The 20,780-nt window shown below is 38.9% G+C and overlaps 1 protein-coding gene across 7 annotated transcripts in view; it reads right to left on the reverse strand.

The window, feature by feature from the left end:
- The window catches only part of ATG5 (autophagy related 5), a 120,514-nt gene that overhangs the window by 12,648 nt on the left and 87,086 nt on the right, over positions 1–20,780 (reverse strand). For 4 of the 7 annotated variants that reach the window (XM_014571188.4, XM_025182321.3, XM_006118471.5 and 1 more), the window contains exon 7: positions 17,880–17,997. In XM_014571188.4, coding sequence (XP_014426674.1) covers positions 17,880–17,997 — 118 coding nt within the window. Of the gene's footprint in view, positions 1–5,864; positions 5,947–11,661; positions 17,458–17,879; positions 17,998–20,780 lie in introns of those variants that run through there. The other 3 variants (XM_075923950.2, XM_025182322.3, XM_075923951.2) reach the window with 2 other exon arrangements.

Raw genomic sequence — 20,780 nt, forward strand, 5'->3', positions numbered from 1 at the left:
CAAGAGACTGAATGGAAGCACTGTGGACTGGTGGCACTTGTGGTTGACAACAAACTTCAGGAATTATCTGTATGTCAGATGGATGGTGCCCCTTTCTGACCCTTTTGTTTTTCCTGTGTGGCACTGAGGAAGTTGAATGGTCTTGGGCCGCTGAGTATAGTTGTGATGCTGGGGAGCACCGATTATGAGAGTTTTTCATCCTAGAGTCTTTCCTTGGCACTGTGTCTGAGACAGATGTTGAAGCAAACCAAATGAACATACTATGTGTTGGATCCCATCTTTCTGCTATAGATTAAGGCCGAACAGCAGCCTCCACAGTAAAAGTCAAAGTCAAAGTCTGAAGTCATGTTCCTTCATGGTTCTTGGCTGAAAAGTCTTGCAGATTCTGCACTTTTTGGTCTGCTGTACCTCTTTGAGACACTTTAATCAAGTGTTGTGGGGAGAGGGTCACTTACAGGCTTAGGTTTTTTACATGTGTTGCAATTTTGAAGCCATGGGCTTGTGGTACACTTCACCACTAGGGAAAAAATAGGTTTGAGGGGAAACCCTGACGTCCTCTGAGTATCTAACTACTATCTACCATAACTAAAACAGAACTATAACTAATAACGAACTAAGGGGTCACTTGCTAAGATGAATACTGTTCCAATGCTGTCACAGAGGGTAAGGAGGAACTGAAGGGGGTGGCGGGGAGAGGGGAGTTGGCAGAGTCACACACTGAACGCCATGGAGATGCCACTCTGGGGGGGTCCCTACCTAACCCAACGAGAGCTCCTAAGAGAAAAGTTTCCAATAGTCATGCATGCAGGGTGCGCACACCTGGCTAGAACTGAGGTGAACAACAATCAAAGAACAACTTTTTGTACTGTGACTTACGTTTTGTATGTCAGATGACCATGTGTCCACAGAAATCAGCCGGCAAGCATCCATACTGTGAGATGCAGGAAACATGATTTCATATGGAGGATTTGATCACATCTCTGTTATATCACATCTGGTAGAAGCAGCAACTATATTGGAAGCTGGAAGGACAGATTCTTTAATTCCAGTCACATTGGCGCTATTATGATAATTTTGGCAGAGTCCTGACTGAACTTTCTGAAAAACGTGGAATTAACGGAACTGGAAGGTGAAAGTAATCAGGCCTGGGGACCATGTCATCATAGTGGCATTGGAGAGCAATTCCAGATTCTGGAGCAGAATATTCAACTCTTCTTGTTTTCTCTGGCAGCCAAGAAGTGTTTGGATTGATGACACCACTTCAGAAACCTATCCGGCATTCTGTTGTCATTTATCGGCCACTCATAATCACTCTAAATTGTCTGCTGAAGAGCTCTACCTAAACATTCTGTAATTCTCACAGGTGGTACCACTCTCACAATAATTTTCTGGTGGATACAAAAGTTCCACAGATTTGCAGCCTTCTGGCAGTATGGATGTTGCTTTCCCTTGCTTATTTATAAAAACCTGACTGTAGGGTTTTCTTTCACAATATGATTTGACAGTCATTTTAGAAGCTGGAGAAAAGCTGAGCATTGAACAAATGGCTTTTAGCTCCAGGACATTTATACTACGTCCTGCTCCCACATACCTTGTGTTTTAAAGTTGTTTACCTGGACTACTCATCCTAGTATAGAGACATAAATCACCACAATTTTTTCATCACAATGGAGGGGGCCAATGACATCTTTTGCAGACTTTCTCCTAATTTAATGACAGGACTTCTGATACAATGTGTATTAATAATATTTATACAATGATCCAAATGTAGAAATAAGTGGCCTTTTTATTTTCTGAGGCATTTTCAAAGTTCCCATGATGCTATTAATATGCTTATACTATTAGTGGGTATAGCCCAACTGAAACCTCCAATACATTCTCTGAGTAGGGTGAACTGCTATATGAAAGCATCCTAGAGTTTAAGAGCTGCAAACCAGTTGTTCAGATGTTTGATTGGAATTATTGGGCCATAATCACTATCCTGAACTTGAAGGTGTTCATTTATCTCTCATTCAGTATAAGGCACCAACAGTCTTTGTGGGAATCATAAAGTAATGAATTCAGATAGTTTTCCTGTACCCTTGAGGAACCTGATCAACTGTTTTGAGATTCAGAAGTGATTATACCTACTGATGTAGGATGCTCTCAGGAGATAAGGTTCCAAAAAAGGGATGGGGAAGGTGTATGGGAGGGGTCTCAAACTAATGGAATAGCCCATTTCATGATTTACAGGGCTCAGTGGTTCAGTGATTGTGCTCCACTGATCAGCCCAATAAAATTCAAAATTATTCCCAAATTAAAAGGATATAATGGGAAGATGCAAAAGAATTTGCAAGCTGTTCCCAATCAAGAAATCAGATCTGTTGTTTTGATGGTGATAAAGACTAATAAAGCTACCTTGTGAAGTAGAGAAGAGGATCTAACCCTGGACTGGGAAGCAAACATTGGTCTTCTAGTGTGGTACATCCCCTGCAGGGCTCAAGAAGACTAAGTACATCGATAGGTATCAGGGGCAGGTGACCAAAGGGGAAGATACCAGGGAGCAGAATCCCTCTGAGCATCCTTTCCTATGTCCAACACCATCTTGCCCCCCCCCCCCACACAAAAAAACCCCACCAATATCAGCTTCTGACTCCCTTTCAGTTTGAAATAAAGTCATTTGCACTTCAGAGGAAAAGAGTAGTACAAGCACCAAAAAAGGTTCATTTAGTACTAAACACAGTGTCTCAGGATCAGCTCCTTCAGAACCCTTAAATCAACTGGTACCAACCTCTTGGCACTGAGGCCCTCAGTACTGATGTTATCACTGGTATCATCTACTCTGGTATCAATGCCACCTAATTATCTATCCTCAGCAACAAAATATTTAAAATCCTATATGGTGTTGAAAGACCTATTGTGTCACTTCAATACCGGACTCCCCATTATTAGGAGCGATCAAACTGTCTCTTCTGGCATCAGCTCTACTGACCAGAGCAATCTTTTGAAGATCATAGCATACTAGCTGATACAGGGCCTTCTGTAGGGGAGGACTACTCATTTACCTTCTCAGGCTCGAAAGTAGGGAGGCTTGTTAAGAATGCTTTAACTTTATACCTGGTGTTTACTACAATTTTTAGTATGGCTTGCTACCATGGAAGTTAACCTGCAATAACAATGCAAAATCCAAACCAAAATTAACTGTTTAAAATGTTTAGAAATTAAATAAATGTTTTAGAACTCCTATCTGTTAAGCCCAAGACACCACCCATACCACAATGGCCAGCCACACAACTTCATGCACACACTTTTTAGAATTTTTTTAGAATTTTTTTTAAGTATTCATAAAAATATTTTCTTAGATCCCTTCTCTCATAAGTACGTATCTCTCCCCTAACCTTTTCCTGCCTTAGCTATTAGTCCTGAACCACTGACAAAATGGTCCAGCATTTTGTAAAACATCAAAACCAGAAATGGAAGATTTATACTCTAGATATCTAGGAATCTCCCCCAAACCATTACAGTGGGTTTGAACCTATTTGTTTCTCGCCTGAACAGAACATACCTGAACTACAACATCATTTGGAAAAAAAAAGTTTAGATATTTAAAAGTCTCTTTAGAGCTGTCAAATTTGTAATTTATACAATTTTTGTTTTTCTGAAAGTTGAACGGCTGACCTCATGGATCTATGTCAGCCTGAATACACAGCTGGGGAACTAAATATCCAGATTCATTTAAACCAAAATATGTTTAAAAACAACTTTTGCATAAATGCTGGTATAGACAGAACAAAGAAGAGATCACATGGTAAGGTTTTATTAGCATTAGTTTGCAAGAACAAATATGGCTTCATCATTTTCAACAGTATGGGTTAGCCCAAACAAACTCAAAGCAATAAAACCTCTCACACGATCATGCTATCAAATATTCTTTATGAACATGTATACAAAAAACACACAGATGAAACACATATCCTCTCCCCACTCTCTCTCTCTCACACATTTTCTCTCACACACACACATACACACAAATGTGTCACACTCCAGGACTGCTGGTAAGAACTTTATTTTAAATGCCAATTATATTTTTGCTTAATATTTGTTAAATCACCACATTTAAAATCATAGATGCAAGTATGCTTTAACTCTAATGGATGTATTTTATGATGTACTTTTCAGCTAAACAAGTAACAATGTCCATTTTAAAGATGACCATTTGTAAGATGGAAAACTGGATCAATTACTTGTATTGCCAGCTAAGTGAAAATACAGCAAATGATAACAGATTTACTTGTTTTCATCAAAGTAGAATAAGCTGGCAAGTTTATCTTCAAGGGTTAATACACTTCTCAGAGCATGACATTCAAAAGTAATTACAGTAATAAGTTAAAAACATTTGCCTGCAAGGTGATGGGAAATTTATACAGAGAAAAAGTTTAATGGTTACCATGTCATGTTTGTATATTTTCATATTTAACTGTGGGGGGGGAAGGATATAAACTCATTTGCCATTTTTGCTGCATTGTGTTACTGTTCTAGGTTTTTTAACAAGTTCTTAAATTGACAAGCAAAACAGGACAGTAAATAGGGATGAGCTACTCAATTAACCTAAGATAGTTTGTTGAGTTTTGTTCTGTGACTGACAAATTCTTTAACCTTTGTAAAAATCCAGTTAATTGAATCCATTGATGTGAAAACCACAGGCTGAAGTCTGTACTGCATACATCATGCTGAAGGATTTCTGCCTCAGCCATGGCGGTAATAGTCAGTGAGGTCAGGTCAAAGAGGGTTAAACTAAGTCAGGATATAGCCAAAGGAATACATCAAACACGGATTTTAAAAGGGCAATTAATCTTAGACAGAAATGCTTCCTGGGGAATGAGATCTCAATCTTAAGAGCACACTACATGATGTAGCAGTAAAAATGTACATATACAAGCTTAGAGAGCTTTCATCCTGTGATCACAAACAGAAGGGGAGTGCTGTTTATCAGAGAATTACAAACCCTTTCTAAAATACTTACATTAACTTCTTCCGGGCCTGAACTTATTGGGAAATAAATGCCTTAAGGAATACATAATACAGTTTGCACACACACTTCAAATATCATTTTCTATTTTTATACTGCTACCGCCTGAAAATATTTACAGAGCTCTGCAATGAAAAAATGTTGCAGTTATTCCTGAGAAAGAGTGTATGGAGAGATATAAGGTAGCTTTTCCATACTTAAGGTTTCAAATGAGTTTTCATTGTAACCCTCACATTGGCCCATACTCTTCTTTTAAGCCTCCGAAAAAAATCAGCTTTTAAGTTAGTAGATAATAGACGAACTGAATCAGATGATAGGTTTGTGATAGGTATCCTAAAAATAAAGCAGTTCACTTAAAGCATTCAAACAGCAATGTTTTTGTCACATTGGAGCAAAAAACAGGAGGAAAAATACATATAAAAATGATCAAACTTAGTTCACTTAAGTCTTGGAGTAGGCACTTCGGTATGCAAAAGGTAACAGGATTATAAATCAAATTAAAAAAATAATATTTTAGAGTAATATTAGGAGTCATTAGCTCTAGGAAGCATACTCAATGACTGCTTTAGACCTGAGCTTTGATATAAAGAGAAGCATCTAGCCATTTTCACAGAAACAGACTTCAGAGTGCAAGGCAATCATGCGAGAGGCCTGTTAAGGAAAGGAGGAAAAAATTTCCACAAAAATGAATGGATAAGCTATTAATAAACTTAGACACTTAACAGAGTGATAGTGATCAGAGTTAGAAAATTCTGCTAGATCTTAGGTTTAGAACAGAGTGAGAAATAATAAAAGCTATGCTTAGAGGATTAATCTATTTCATGGTAATTTTGAGGGTGTTACCTGCTCTACCTACCATTATCTCTTTTTCCAGGATTCTCCCTTCTTTTGTTGATTTCTTAGCATAAGGGGATAACTTCCTATGACATTTAGAGGATCTGCAGGATATGCAGAAAGAGAAGGAGAGCAGTAGAAAAAGAGAAAAAGGAGGACTGTAAAAATGGAAGTATGAGGGTCAACATCAAGGGTTGCATCCCACTTTATAGATACATTAAACTATCTTTCACCTGGCAGACTCCATCTCCAAAACTTTGTTGAGCCACAATTCCCAGATCACACTCTAAGCTTTGGCATCTTTTCCTCTGCAAGCTTTATAGGACTGTTGCCTGCTCCCAGAAGATAGTTTGATTCCGATAAAGTCCCTTTGGGAGCCAAGGTGTCCTATGCAGTCACCAGGCAGACTCCCCCAAAGTGAAGGTTGCAGTGGCCCTTTCACGTAGAATTTCAAAATTTTAGATTTTTGTTCTCATTTCGAATGAAACTAAACTATGAAATAGCTAACACTTCTGTGCTAAGATGAGGCTTGGCAGATTTTGATGTGCCTGAAGAGTGTCATTTGCCCTCTGACAAACAAATAGAATAAGCACAAGACTGGACAATAAGAAGTCATACTGACTAGCTGACAATACCATTTTTAGCTCAGAATCAAACAAGTTTCCTAAGACCTGTCAAGGGGGTTCTCTGAGGCACCCTATTCTAAGTCCCTGATCTCTCAGTTTTTCTGTTATCTTGTGCACAATCACATACTTCTGAAATATTCCTACACAGGCTTATGAGATTTTATGTTTCAGTGAGGCCTGGTCATGATAAGCCTCCAATTGCTTGTATGGGATGTAGTGTGGGAAGGACTTTAAGTTTCATTTAAAGTAAAAAGGACTAAGCCTTTCTCCACATTTCAAATGTGACCCTTCATCATACAGTTTTGACTAGGAATTTCTTCTTCACAAAGCCTATTTTACTGCTAAATATAACATTTACATATTTCCTGTAAGTTACTTTTCTAGATGATGACTGCTGTAAATGAAGGACCCAAAAAAGAGAAGATTTCCTGCAAGATGAAAAAACTCATCTTATTGCTAGGAATTTTAACACTAGAAGTAGATTATTAAGCTGAATGAAAGCCAGCATTTTCTTTCTCTGAAAGTTGATACAGTTCACTTAATTCATGTAATTGTATTAGAATTACTATGTCATGGGGAGGAGTAACGACAGACCTGTAACTTGCAGGAATCTTCTGACCCTTTCCTGTAATACTCTCTTTTTAATATAAGGCATTTGGAAAGATCATTGTATCATTTCTTGTGAGTGGTAGCTTTTAGAATAAAAAAATGCCCTCAGATTAGAATTGTGACAGTATATACTGGCAAGAATATCTCTGTTGTACCTGGATATTTTTCAGTAGACAGGAGGTACATAGAGCATTTTAGGCCAAAGAATAAGTAACCAGGAAAGAAAAAACTGCATTTTAAATACTTAGCTTTTTGCCATTCATCCATGCTTAACGACAAGACATATAGAAGTAACATTCAACTATCCTACTATCTACTGAAAATATAATCTGTTCTTAATTTAAATGCAATTTCAGTCTGTTCCTCTGCCAAATATTTCACTTCTTTTATTATACCAATGAAAGGATTGGTCTTTCCTGCTGCTTCCAGTTTGAAACTCTAAAATGGAAGTTTTGATAAAGCCAGAAACTCAACCATAGCTTATAAGCCTCTATAAAAACTAAAAAATAACTGTATATTAAGGGGTGTCTTTCACACTGGAGAAAACTATCAAATATCAGTCAAAACTAAAATCTATTTATCTTTCAAATGCCCTCCCTGACTTTTCTTACTGTGTTTGTTAGCTCATTATCACTATGTGTTTAAGTCCTAGGTTTGTATCGTCAACACACTCTCTCCTTCTATATCATAATGAAACAAAGAACTACAACCTTTAGTCTCCTTACATTTATTATTGTCTTTTAAAAATACCAACATTAATTATCCTTTTATATCTGATCTGAAGTTCTTTGCCAGGGAAGTGGAATAAAATGGTTCCACTTGAGTTGTGCTACCATCTCTTGGTAAAAAAATTGATTTAACGTGTGGAAATGTAAGTATCACTTTATACAGTCTTCCCAGTGTTTCATGTGAGGGAAACAAGGTGGGAAAAACATTTCACCTTATGCACCTTTATCTTAAGTAGTTTTTATTTACATAATGATTTGGTTTCCTTTTTTTCCCCAGGTTTATTTTCTTTTCTATAGAGAGGTAGCAAAAGGAAATGGAATTACTGAAGCTTTTGCCAAAGACAGTTGAACAGATGATATTAATTAGATGTCAACAAAACAAATCAATACTGCTATACTACTTTTATAGATTGTTAAAAAACGGGAAACTGAATATTATGTGTCACTAGTTGGAATGCAACCATCGTACAGGGAAGGCTACAAGTTTTATTCAGTAAAATGGGAGAAACAGATAGGTGGCTCCTCCCAACACAGACTATCTGGAAACCTAAGTGTAGTGCAGTTCCTAAATATCTCCACAGGCACAGCAATCCTTCAAAGGCAACTCTTAACTCCTTCCTGTGAAATTCATCAGGGATTCAAACCAGGGACTCCAGATCCTCCCTTGCAGGTGGAGGAGGGGTGTGGGAGGGTAGAGGGTTGGTTGAGAAGGAAGGGTGTTTAATCAAGGAACAACTTTTTGCATCAGATAAAGGTAGTCTTCCCTTACTATGCAACACTCAGTAAAGGATCAATCAAATAATATTCAGCCAACGGCTGGGTCTGCTGCAGTAGTTCTGGCTCATTACCTTAGTGAACCTGAACTAGATTCAGGCTGCATAGATATGACAAGTGACTATCAAAACAACACTAGCATTTCATGTGCTCGAAAGAAGACAAACCCCCACACCTTTAGCTGCCAGTTAAAGGCCCTTAAAGGAGCTCTGGGTTTCAGCTAGTGAAAACTGGGAAATCTAGCAGTGAGAAATGGAGGTGGGGTGGGGAAGGTGCTTAGTGAAAGGAAGTCCAAGAGACAGGTCAAGTGGGACAAAGAAAACAGGCACAAATGTCATTATTGCGTGGGGAGGACAAGGCAATTTACATCTCCTTACACACTGAGGGTGTCATCAAGCTAATGAGATGCTCATGTAGGGCATTAATAAGCTTATTGGGCAGTGGGACTAAGGACCTCCAAACTCTGCCTAAGTTCATTTACAAGGCTATGAAGGGGTAATGCTGCTCTTTCCCAAATTGGTCAGGACTCCATGGATGTGCTTTTATCCCATTGAGCTAATTTAACCCCACCCTGGGCAAGTGGAGATGAGGGGCTACGGGGCAGCTACATTAGTTTCCCATCTAGAGATGTTCAACAACATGTATTCTGGCCTGTTACAGTACTTATTACTTGAGACAAGAGCAATTAGGAAGCAAGTATCTTCAAAATACAATTGTCTATCTAAATAATTTACTGTAAATCAGTGCTTAGAAAACTGAGGAAGAACAACAAATAACATGTAGTCTTTTACATAACTTATTAATAAAAGTTGTAAGTTAATTTAAAACAGTTGACCTCTAAGGAACACTAATTTTATGACATCACTCAGTATAACATATCAAAAACCTACTTAAAAGAAAAATTCTGAAAGTCTTTTTTGATCCTGTTTTAATTTTTAAAAGCACTATTGACATTTTTGCAGAATGAGGTCAATTCACAGATTTTCTGAATGAACAACTATGCTGTGAAAATTTGGATAGCTGGATAGCCTAATGTTTGCATCATCGCACCCAAATGCTTACCATTTGAGACCTCAAAGCAGCACGAGACAAAAATGAAAACAAGTTTTACAAAGACTTCAATAATGCTAGTAAATTGAAAATTAAAAATGCATCCAGAATTATTTAGTCATGGTAACTGTAGAAAAAATGTCTGCTTTCTACATGATATTCAGTTTTTTTAAATGGCAAAAATAGGTCTCAAGACACTACAAAGAGAGTGTTTTTCCAGATAAACCTGTATTTTACTTCATTTTAACTCCTTTCTACCTTCACCAAAATGTAATGTTGAACAGACTGGTGTCTTTCCTTAGATGTTCCTTACTGTAGTTAAAGCAAGAGCATATTTTATATACATGTAGCACTTAACAGGAACTGGACACTTTGCCAGTGTGCTTCATAGTTATTTGCTGATAGCAGACGAATGGAGAGATTCAGGACACGTCTACACAGAAGGGCTAAAGCCGAAATAAGCTACGCAACTTGAGCTACGTCAATTGAATAGCTTAAGTCAAAATAGCTTATTTAGGCTTTTGGCACTCTGTTCACAGCAGGAAGTCTGAGTTAGAGCATTCTTCCTCCGACTGGTTATAGGAGCCGGAATAAGAAGTCTTCCAGCTCGACATTATTTCAACATTATGTCGAAATAACAATCTGTGTCTACACAGCAAGTAGTTATTTCAGAATCACATCAGTTATTCCAAAATAATGATGCTTTGTAGACTTAGCCTCAGGAATCCTGGGTTCTACTCCAATCTCTGGAGAGTAGTGTTGCCTAGTGGGCACAGACTTCTGCCCCATTCTTCCCCAAGTGTGACTCATTTTGACCCATCCCCTCCAACCTTTCCTTTTTCCAGTCCTATCTGTTCACCACTTCAGCCCCTCATCTCAATTTCATTCTCCTCGCCTAGCCAGTCTCATTTTCTACTCCTAAAGTTTCTCATCACAGTCTCCTTCCCCAGTAAGTCCTCATTTTTAACCCTCCTCCTGGCTCTTCATCTAGTCTCTCTCCCTGACTCTAGCCTACAGTTCCCACAACTTAACCCCACTAATTTCCAATACTAGTCTTCTTTCCTGTGATCCTCTCTTCCCACCCAGGCTCCCTGTCCTAGACCCTTTGCCCAGACAGCGCCAGTTCTCTCTCTGCACTGCACCATATCCATCTCCCATTCCCCTCCCATTGATCCTCAATCCAAGTCTCCTGCCCAGCCAGTCCTAGTTTCCCCCAGCTTTTCATCAGATTTCAAGCTCCCAATTACTCCCAGTTCAAGTCTCCCTGTCCAGACAATCCCATTCTTCTCCTGGCTACTTGTACCAATTAATTTCACCAGTCTCCCATGGGTCCAACTCTTGTCACATCTGAATTCAAATCAGACACCTTCCTCCTACACCTGCTAGAGTCCAGAAGAAGGGTCACAGAATTCTGGAGAGGATCCCCCTTCTCTCAGTTGAAATGTTTGGACCCGGAACAGAATGCAGCAGCCCAGACAGAATCTTTGAGGAATTCGATACTAAAATCTAAGCAGTCTACTGGTGTAAACTGCATGCGTGGATTATGATTTCTTAAAAGTTTATAACTTGACCAGATTTAGACAGATTATCTTGGCGACAGCAAAAACCATACACTTCTGCCAAATTTCAAGTCCAAAGCATGAAGATGTTAGATCTTCTCAAATAAAAGGTAGTTAGACTTTTTCTTATAACAAGGGCAAAACAATGTATTTTCCCCTAACTTGTTACTGGATATGGCTCGACTGTTTTGACTTTAATTGAGAGAATTAATCAGTTTGAGATACCCACAGCACTTAAAACTTCATCCTGAACAATTACATTTTGGCAAAGTTACCAGAAATTTAAATCAGGGAAAATAAGGGAAAATGTCATGCAACCTTAATATAAGACTATGCTACTAGCTTATCTATCTGTATTTATTTTAATTGCAGAAGTATATATATATATATATATATATATATATATATATACACACACACACACACACATACATACACATTAGAGCAGGGGTGGGCAATCTGTGGCCTGCAGGCCACATGTGGCCCATCGGGGTTTTGCATCTGGCCTGTGAGACATTTTGTTTACTTTTGCCCATATGCGAGTTTGCCAGATTCTGCTGATTTCCATCTACATAGTTTTTTTTCTTATGAATAATACTAAAGTGACACACACACACACACATAAAGCAAGGACATGTGAAGAGAGGTGAGCGCTGAATGTGCACAAAACATTAACTGTGAGAGCTGGTGCGCTCCCACTGCATCCAATCAAACCGCTGCTACGATGCAATAAGTGCACTCTACAAATTCTAGGTATGCAAGTGTGCTTAGCAAAACCGATGTATCCTGGGAAACTGACTTGGTTACAACAATACTGCAGCCCATGAAATGAAAGAGGGTCTCTCATTAACCTAGGTTACCCATCGCTGCATTAGAGGAAGGAGAGATCACCAAATCAGTCTGTCATGAGAGGATTGTCCATAAAATATTTTTTTTAAATCACTATGGCCTCCTAAACAATGGACATTGACATTTCTGTTGTAGAACTCTGTCACAGATACTTTCTGAATGACTGCTTTCCAAGTACCTACCTTCTATATAATTTGAGTTTTAGATTTTTTTCCCAAGTTGAATCATGTTATCATTTCTCATCCATATTTGTTGTAGATTTCCTGTTACCAAAAATCTCAGTCTCAATAGCATCTGGAGAATCTCACAATTTGTCACTTTAAATGTGATAAACAAGTTATTACGCTTCCCTGCACAAGAAACAGTGTGCATGTGCTTGCAGACATCCTTTGCCCGGTTAATTCAAGACAGGAACTAATGTTATTCTCCAAATGTAGTGCTGCCCAAGGAAAAAGCAGCTCTTGTCAGCAAAGCTCAGAATTGTTTTTCTTTTATTATTTTTGGAGATGATTGTCTTCATGTGTTAGCAAGTATGAACAGGTGTTTAAAGAACAAAAAAATTGCAAGAAAAATATGTCGAATTCCAAGTTAATTTTTCATACATAAAAAAATCACAATCATATTTACCTGATTCTGAATAAATTATGTAACAACTGTTTAAAACTATTTTACAGATTTTAGATTGGTTTTAATTAGCATGAATTAAATTAGATAATTATCAGTATGTCCACATAATGATGGGTTTTTTCCTATTAATGTTATGGTAAGACTATGGCTTGTTATTATTTCAGTTTGGGAGCCAGTATTTAAGTGCCCAAAGATCTGAATGTTGACCTTCAAGATTTATGAACGGGCAAGGCCTCATCTTAGTCTTTTCAATAAACAGATTACAAATCTCGAAAGGAAGGCCCAGAATAGTTATTTGCATTTCCTTAGGTATTCCAGAGAAGTGGAGCCGGGACAATCTGTGCATTGCTACAGATGTAGCTACAAACCTGAGGACTGTGTCTTTTGCATCAAGGGCAACCCGCAGTGATGTTCTTGCTACCAGCTGACTCCTGGGGATAACTGATTTTAATCCTTCCCTCAGAGGTCTGGAATTTCACAGCATATTTTGACAGAATCCTAAGAGCAGTCATAATTTATCAGTATAACTTTACAGCCTCATTTTCAGATTGAAGGTAGAACAGATTTTTTCCTGCCAGAGATCTAAGTTTTTTGTTTTTTTTAGCATTGGATTCTGCTACCATTTTTGAGTTGTTTCAGTGACTGCTGCTATTACTTGAGAACCAGAGGCAGATAGATGCAAACTTATTTAATAGAACCTGATTATGGTGATCCACTCTTTTTGTTGAGGGATCAATTAAGCAGGACTCTGCCACCCTAAAATAGCTCAGTTTAATAAGTGTTCAGTTATGGGAAGGGCAAGAAAACTCAGAACAAAAAAGTGTGGAGAATATCTAGGTAATAAAGACAACTCTTCTCATTAGGTTCTGCAACTACCTCACCAAGAAAAGAGAAAGATATGAGCAAGGATAGGATCCTCTACTGAATACTCCTCATCTGACAGTGAGATGTTTATCTTAGGTTGGACCCACAGTGGTAGAGGTACATCTTTCTTTCCTAGTAGTTTAGGAGACTGATTTGGGTCTCAAGTGGGCCGCTGATCTCATTCCCCTATGCTGGGGAGTTCCTCAAAAGGCCCAAGTAGTACCATGGGTATTGAGTGGTATGCCTATGGGACTAGTAGCTGAGGAAAGTATCAAGAGTCTCTTGCTACAAGAGCTCTTTTGTCTATGAAAAAAACAGACCTAGACAGCCTGCCTGGTGTAGAAGGGCCTAAGTATCTTGATCAAAAGAATCTGATAGACAAAGGTTCTTTACTATCCTCTGGTCCAGATGAGAAGAACCAATATTCCTCATTCTGAGGTGGAGTTTTGGTCTGGAGTGAATGAGTTCTTCCTAGTGCCAAAGATGAAGTAGATACTGGAGTGGTACCAAAAGTTGCACTGAATAAAGTATCCCAGTGGCAGCAATCCTCAATGGACACTGTTGACTAAATGTGTCTGTCTCGAGTACACACCAACAATGGGACAAGCATTCAAAGCAAAATCAAAAACAATAAATTAGTAAGTAAAGGAAATGTTCATTGTAGAATAATTCATTCTGGTTTTGGGAATAAGAAATACTATAGAAACCTATGGGAGGCACTTGATCACATAAGAAACCTGTATAACTGTGATTCTCTTCTGAATCTTCCTTTTAACATTTGTGAAGAGATATTCACCGATTAAATCAAATTTAGGAAATAGCTTTTAATGTAATATGCATATTATTGCATACAAAACAGTTAAAACTAAATTTAGACTGAAAGATCAAACACTCAAAAGTTATGAAATACCAGGTTGTTTAGGTTGTTCCAGCAACCTTAATTCTGTCTTGAGTGTCCATTTTTGGACACTGAATGAGACCACAGCCCTGCAGAAAAAAATGTTTTTAATTACATGATCATGTAGTGCCCATAAATATATGACAGAAGCAGAATTAATTTTGCACGTGTAATTGTAAACTTGGCATTTCCTAAATCTCAGTTACTTGATTCTGCACCCAAAATAATATTCTTTAGACAGAATATTTTGAATGAAATTTTTCTTTTTTTTTTTTAAGAATGAATATGGCAAAAAGTTAACTTTTAAAAGTACCCAAATAACTAAAGTCTTAGGCTCCTAAAATTGCTTCTGAAAAACAGAACTTAATCTCCTAATTTACCTTGGAAATTCTGAAAATATTTGTCTAAAATAAGTTGTATTGTGCACTTTAGCTCTTCACAACACTGTTCTCCTGGGGGAATTCTGCATCACTATGCATAGGCAAAATTCATGTCCTCTGAAGATTTAGTTTCTTCCCCACAGAAAAATTACTTCTAATTCAGGCAAAGGGAAGCCACAAGAGATTCTCTTCCCAACAGAACAGACAGGTTGGTTCACGTACCCAGCACAGTTGGTAGAGATGTAAAATACTGCAGAGGTATAAAGGTGCATGGGTATTTCTGTGAGAGAAAGGGACATTTTGTCCCTCTTAATTACTATTTTGCCACTCTCTCCGTAGAGGTGTAAAGCTTTGGAGTGTTTCTGAGAAGGTAGGAGGGTGGCAGACTCAGTCCCCTTAGGCAGAGCAGAATGTAGCAGCCTACCTGCTTTGTGAATTTTTCCCACTGTCTTCATGAATTCCCAAAGGAATATAAGACAAGTTGTAAAAGTTTTATGGCTCTTTTTTCACTGCCAGAGTGTTGTAAAGGACAGTATGGCTTATACATACTTAAGGTACACTTTCATGATTAAAACTGGTGTAAATTATTGGACTGGAAGAATTTCTTACCAAAATGTGTTCCATGAAATGTTTGCTACTGACCTTTGTAGAGATGATCAGTAGCTAGCATAAATTGTGAGTCTGATTCCCCCAGCCCTCGCTTGCTCTTTTGTTGCCTATAATATAACACTGAGCCTCTGGTTGCATATACTTGCTGATTACTAACTAGAAATAAAGAGAGTCAAACCTAGTTACATTACTGCAAACCACGGGATTTGGGGGATTTCCTCCAATGCTCCCCACTTCGATTCTTCAGCCATTGTATTGTAGAGGTTGGACCTTGCTGGTGTGGCACCCTCAGGACCTGAGCAGTCCTGAACCAGGGAGTTTGCTGGACCAAGGCAGATCAATGCTCCACTGCTGGATGCCCCACTCCCTGGCTCCTCTCCCTGAGGGTCCCAAGTCTGGGGCTCCCACCTTGCATCCCCACTCACTGCTGCCAGAGTTCCCCTGCCAGGGCCCCCGGCTGATGCCAGCCCCACTCAGACACTGCTGGTCCTGCTGCTACTTCGGGCTCCCCGGGGCTCTCTGTCCAACGCTCTCCTGCCACCTCCTGGCACTGCAGTCACCGAGGGTTCCCTAGCCCCCCTTATACGTGTCGGGGAATTACCTGGCTGAGGCACCCAGCCACTTTGGTCTGCTGCTGCACGTTTCTCAGGGTTCCCTGGCCAGGGCCATATGGCCACTGCCACCAGTCCCACTTCCAGGGCAAGTCCTGCTCCCACTGGGGGTTCCCTGAGGTTCCATGGATGGGGGCTTCAAGTTGGGTAACCCTGGGGGTTTCCTGACCAGGTCAGGGGCTTCCCATTCTCCATCTGACTGCGCTGACAGTGGGGGTTCCCCAGCCAGGACAAGGGTTCCCAGCCACTGCCTGGCTGAGCCACTGGCAAACTATGAATGTTGCCTGGCTCAGCTGACCAGCCGGACCACGGTTGTTGCCAGACCAGAAAGTCCCAGGTTTGGGAGGTTTAACCTGTAGTGTAAATACATTACCTACATAATTTAAACCCATGTGACAATACTGCATTATTCTGACAAATAAAGCATGCAGAATTTTAAAATATTGTGGCAGAATTTTAAATTTTTTGGAGAACAATTGGTGCAGAAGTAACTCCTTCCCATCTCTACTACCATAATGCATCAGCAGCAAATACAAATCTGGAACCTTCAGTATCACAGCTCACACTTCTACTACTTCAGGCATAGCACTAAAAAAAATCTACATCAGTGGCCTCCAACCTTTCAACACTCAAGATCACTTCTTAAATGTCAGGGCAAGCCAAGGTCTATCCCATTCCTTCCCTGAGACCCCACCCCTTCCTTGAGGCCCCATCTTCTCCATTTCCTTCCTCTCCATCATTTCCTGTCCCCAGCCCTTACTCACTCTCACTGGGTTGAGACAAGAGGTGCGGGATCTGGGGCGGGAATGAAGGATTTGGGTGTGGGAAGGGATGAGAAGTACAAGCTCTGGGAGGGAATTTGGGTGCAGAAAGAAGTGGAGAAGGGGATGCTGGCTTGAGATGGGGCTCCAGGCTGGAGAGTATTGGAGTCAGGTGGAGGGTTGGGGTGCTGGAGCAAGCCAGTCTTGTTGATGTGGGGATGCAGGAGTTTGGGTTGGCACGTATGAGGGGCCCAAGACACAGTGGTGTGTGGGTGGTGCAGGAGTGTTGTGGCAGAAATCTGGGGATGTGGAAGGGTGCAGGAGTTTGAGGCTGAGAGAGACTCAGGGCAGGGGGTTCAGGTATATGATGGACTCAAGATTGGGGAGTGTGGGGGAGGTACAGGAATGTTATGATGCTGCAACCAGATGAAGGCTTGGCCCCAATGGGGACTTGTTGGCCAGGCTTCACTTTTAAATAAAATATGCCCAACACAAAAGGTTTCAACATTATCTTTATTTATGGGCGGGGCAAGGAGCCTTTTTTGGGCCAAGGGCCAGTGATCCACAGAAAAATTAGGGTGCTGGTGGGTCTCTAGCCAGAGGAGAGGGGGCAGGAGTAGTTCAGTCAGTACCTGGGGGTCTCCAGGGATGAGTATCTCTCAGGCAGGATCTACAGGCAGTATTGGAAGAAGCACATGTGCTGCTTCTTTAAGAAATCAAACCACCCCTCATACAATCCTCTGCTATCATCTTAACCCACCCTGCCTCACCGGAGCATGGGGGAAGGAAGGGAAGATAAGAAAGCAGTGTGCTGCTGTGGGGAGGGAGGAGCAATGAGCACATGCTTCCTAAAAAGCTGGTTCTGGCACAGAGCTTTGGGACTGGCCTCCTCCCTCCCCCGCAAGAAGCCGGCTTTGGCTCCAATTTTGTAAGGAGCAGGAAGCTGTAGCACCAGTGCATGCTCCTTGCTGAATATTGAGGGAACTGAGGAGGGGCTGGGAACACTGCCTCCGAGATTTACTGAATGATGACCACTGATCTACATAAATAAAGAACAGTACAAAATACTGCATCATGCTGTTTATAAAGTACCTTCTGGAGTAACTGCAGAAGGACAAACTTCTTTTAGGAGGTCTCCCAGTGTATTTAGTTGTCCATTTGCAGCAACTGGACGAAATAACTTCTGTATAAAAGGTCGTTCCGTTGTTACCTGTTTTTAAAAATAAAAAGTTAGCAAGCCTGCAGTAAATTAAGCTTTAAGAAAGGAATCAATCATATCACTTTGGGGGAGGAGGAGGCTAATGTTTGGCATTTTAATGCCTTCCACTCATTTTTATCTCTATTTTCCATCAGATAGAGTGCTACAACCAAGACAGACAGCTTATATATATATTGACATACTTACCTTCCTTCATTGGAGAACTGTGACAACTGTAAAAATCTGTTATAATGTTCTATTTTTAATAATGTCAAGTTTCCAGTCTTACTGAAAGTACAGCAAATAGGTCCTCATATGCAAAGTACTTAAACACCTGTTTAGCTTTAAGCACATGCTGAAGTCCTGTTTAATAATAAATAATTGCTAGCTCATTCGTATAGGGCACTTTTCAGCAGAAGACCTCAAACCACTTTACAAAGGGCGGTATCATCATCTCCATTTTACCAACTGGGGAAACTGAAGTACACAGAGGTAAAATGTATTGTCCTAGGTCACATAGAAGGTGAATTTAACAGAGCTCAAACACATGCCAAAACTTTGCTGATCCAAAGTTACAGAGACTTATTTACAACCAATGATATTCAAATGCTCCATTTCCCGATTTTTTAGAAGTGTGCTCAATGCATTAAAAGGACAAACAGAAAAGTGAGGTCACAACCTCAAAGAGCTTACAAAAATGTAATTTCACCTATGACATAAAAAGGGGGGAACAACATCTAGCAGGAAGGAAATGGTGTGATGATTATAGCAATAAGCTCATATGGTCAGGTAGTTAAGGAATATGAACTCCTTGTGGTTCAATTTTTATTGACTGTAACTAATTTATTGTAGCCATCCTGGAAGAAACAAGTCCTGTTATTGAGCAAGTATAGCGTATGCTTTGTAGCAAATTGCACTGGACGGAATGGATCATGGATATACTTTTGAAGATTCCTCCTCACTGCACCCTGATGCACTCTGATGATGTCACTCAACAGCCCTTCTAACAAGAAATATATAATGAAACCATAAGCTAAAATGAAGTTTGAAAAATCAGGTTTATATCTTAATAAGGGTCAGGACAGATGTTAGGTCTGGCAGTCAAAAATCACTTGTATTCTACCATTTCTAGAAAAGTGGGCGACAAAAAATGTGCTTCTTAATTATGTAAAATATTTAGTACACTAACATAATTCTGTGAAAATTGAAATTTGACTAATGCAAATCTAGCTGGTCAACAAGTTTCTAACATGTTATTTAAGAAATCACTGCCATATGCATATGAGGAAATTATCAGTGAGAAAAAGCTAATCCTAACATATACAGAAAATATAGGGAATTAAGTTAGCTTTAATAAAAAAAAATAACTGACACAAAACTCATCCTTCTCCAAGACTGTAGCTTAAGTTCAAGTAAAATGTTATTAAGAAAACATTAAAGATCTAAAAATTCATAAGCACAATTAAGACAATATCTTTAATTCACCAATGTATCAAGATATCTCTCTCTAAATATTAAAGTAATATGTTCAATTGGCCAACCTCTAAATGCACAGTTTTTTCAAATATAGTGAACTCCTACTAATGAAATGCCATTATTGCTATTTGCATAATAAAATGTATGTTTCTATCCTGCTCTCACTGAAGTCTAGAGGTATTTCACTACTCGTTTAACTGTAATTTGGATCAGGCCTTAATTAGACAGACCCTCAAATACCCAGGGAGTAGTGTGAAAAATGGATCAGTGGTTTGAGAAGTGCAAGTTTGAAAACAAAGCATAGTGAGAGTACAGGAGCAGTTCAAAAGCCATCTGAAACCACAAACTTTTCACATTAATTTACTTGTTCTCATGATTTAATAAAAATCTCATTTGTTCTCATTATTTAATAAAAATCTGAAACAAATTTGTTTCATGTTGGTAAAGGGATAATTATTTTCTCGAAGCCAGATACCTTTTATGACAAGTATTTGGGAAGTGCATGTCTTTATAGTTAAATTATAAAATCTTAAAAACACAGGTTTAAGAAGGAACATACCTTTATTATAATAGTGCTGTTGGTATAGTTGAAATGCTTATACTACACATTTTTGTTGTTGTTTTAAAATATCATTGGAATATGAACAAAATAAGAATAATGGATTTGCCTACTTAATTAAATCCAAAACAAGTTAATACTTTGAAAGTCAGTGGAAATAATCTCATTAACTACAGTGGAAGATCCACTGTTTTTCACATCCTAGAAAAATTAGCAGTCTTCACCAAAATACATTTGACTTTAACACGTTATATCAAACCTAATATCCCTACCCACAAATTCAAAAGAAGTTTTGAGTTTTCACAGCTGACCATGAAAGAAAGTTGACATTACTAGTGACCCTACATCTTTGTGAAATTATGAATATATTTTAATATTATGGATTTCGCCAAATTATAAATGAAATAAAACCAAAATCTGAAACACAAACATTGTACACTGTCTTCTTAAAGACAATTTGTTTAATTAAATCTAAGCTCTGAATGTATGTCTAATAGAATCAAACAGAGTATGTTGGCCATTTAAAAGAAAATAACTTCAAGGTTTCTGTTTTAACAAAAAAACCTTGCCAAAACATTTCTGAATAATTTTTATAAACATATTTTATTTGTGTTACAAGACATACATGGAGTATAGTCCTAGAAATCACTGTATTATCTTTCATAAGCATGCACCCAGCAGTAGTTATAATTTATGGTTGTTGCGATAAGGGCAAGGCTGACTGCCAGGAAAATACAGGCCAAAATTAATACATCTCAAG

This window comes from Pelodiscus sinensis, chromosome 3 (genome assembly GCF_052426305.1).
Source record: "Pelodiscus sinensis isolate ZL-2025 chromosome 3, ASM5242630v1, whole genome shotgun sequence".
NCBI classification, from domain to species: domain Eukaryota; kingdom Metazoa; phylum Chordata; order Testudines; family Trionychidae; genus Pelodiscus; species Pelodiscus sinensis.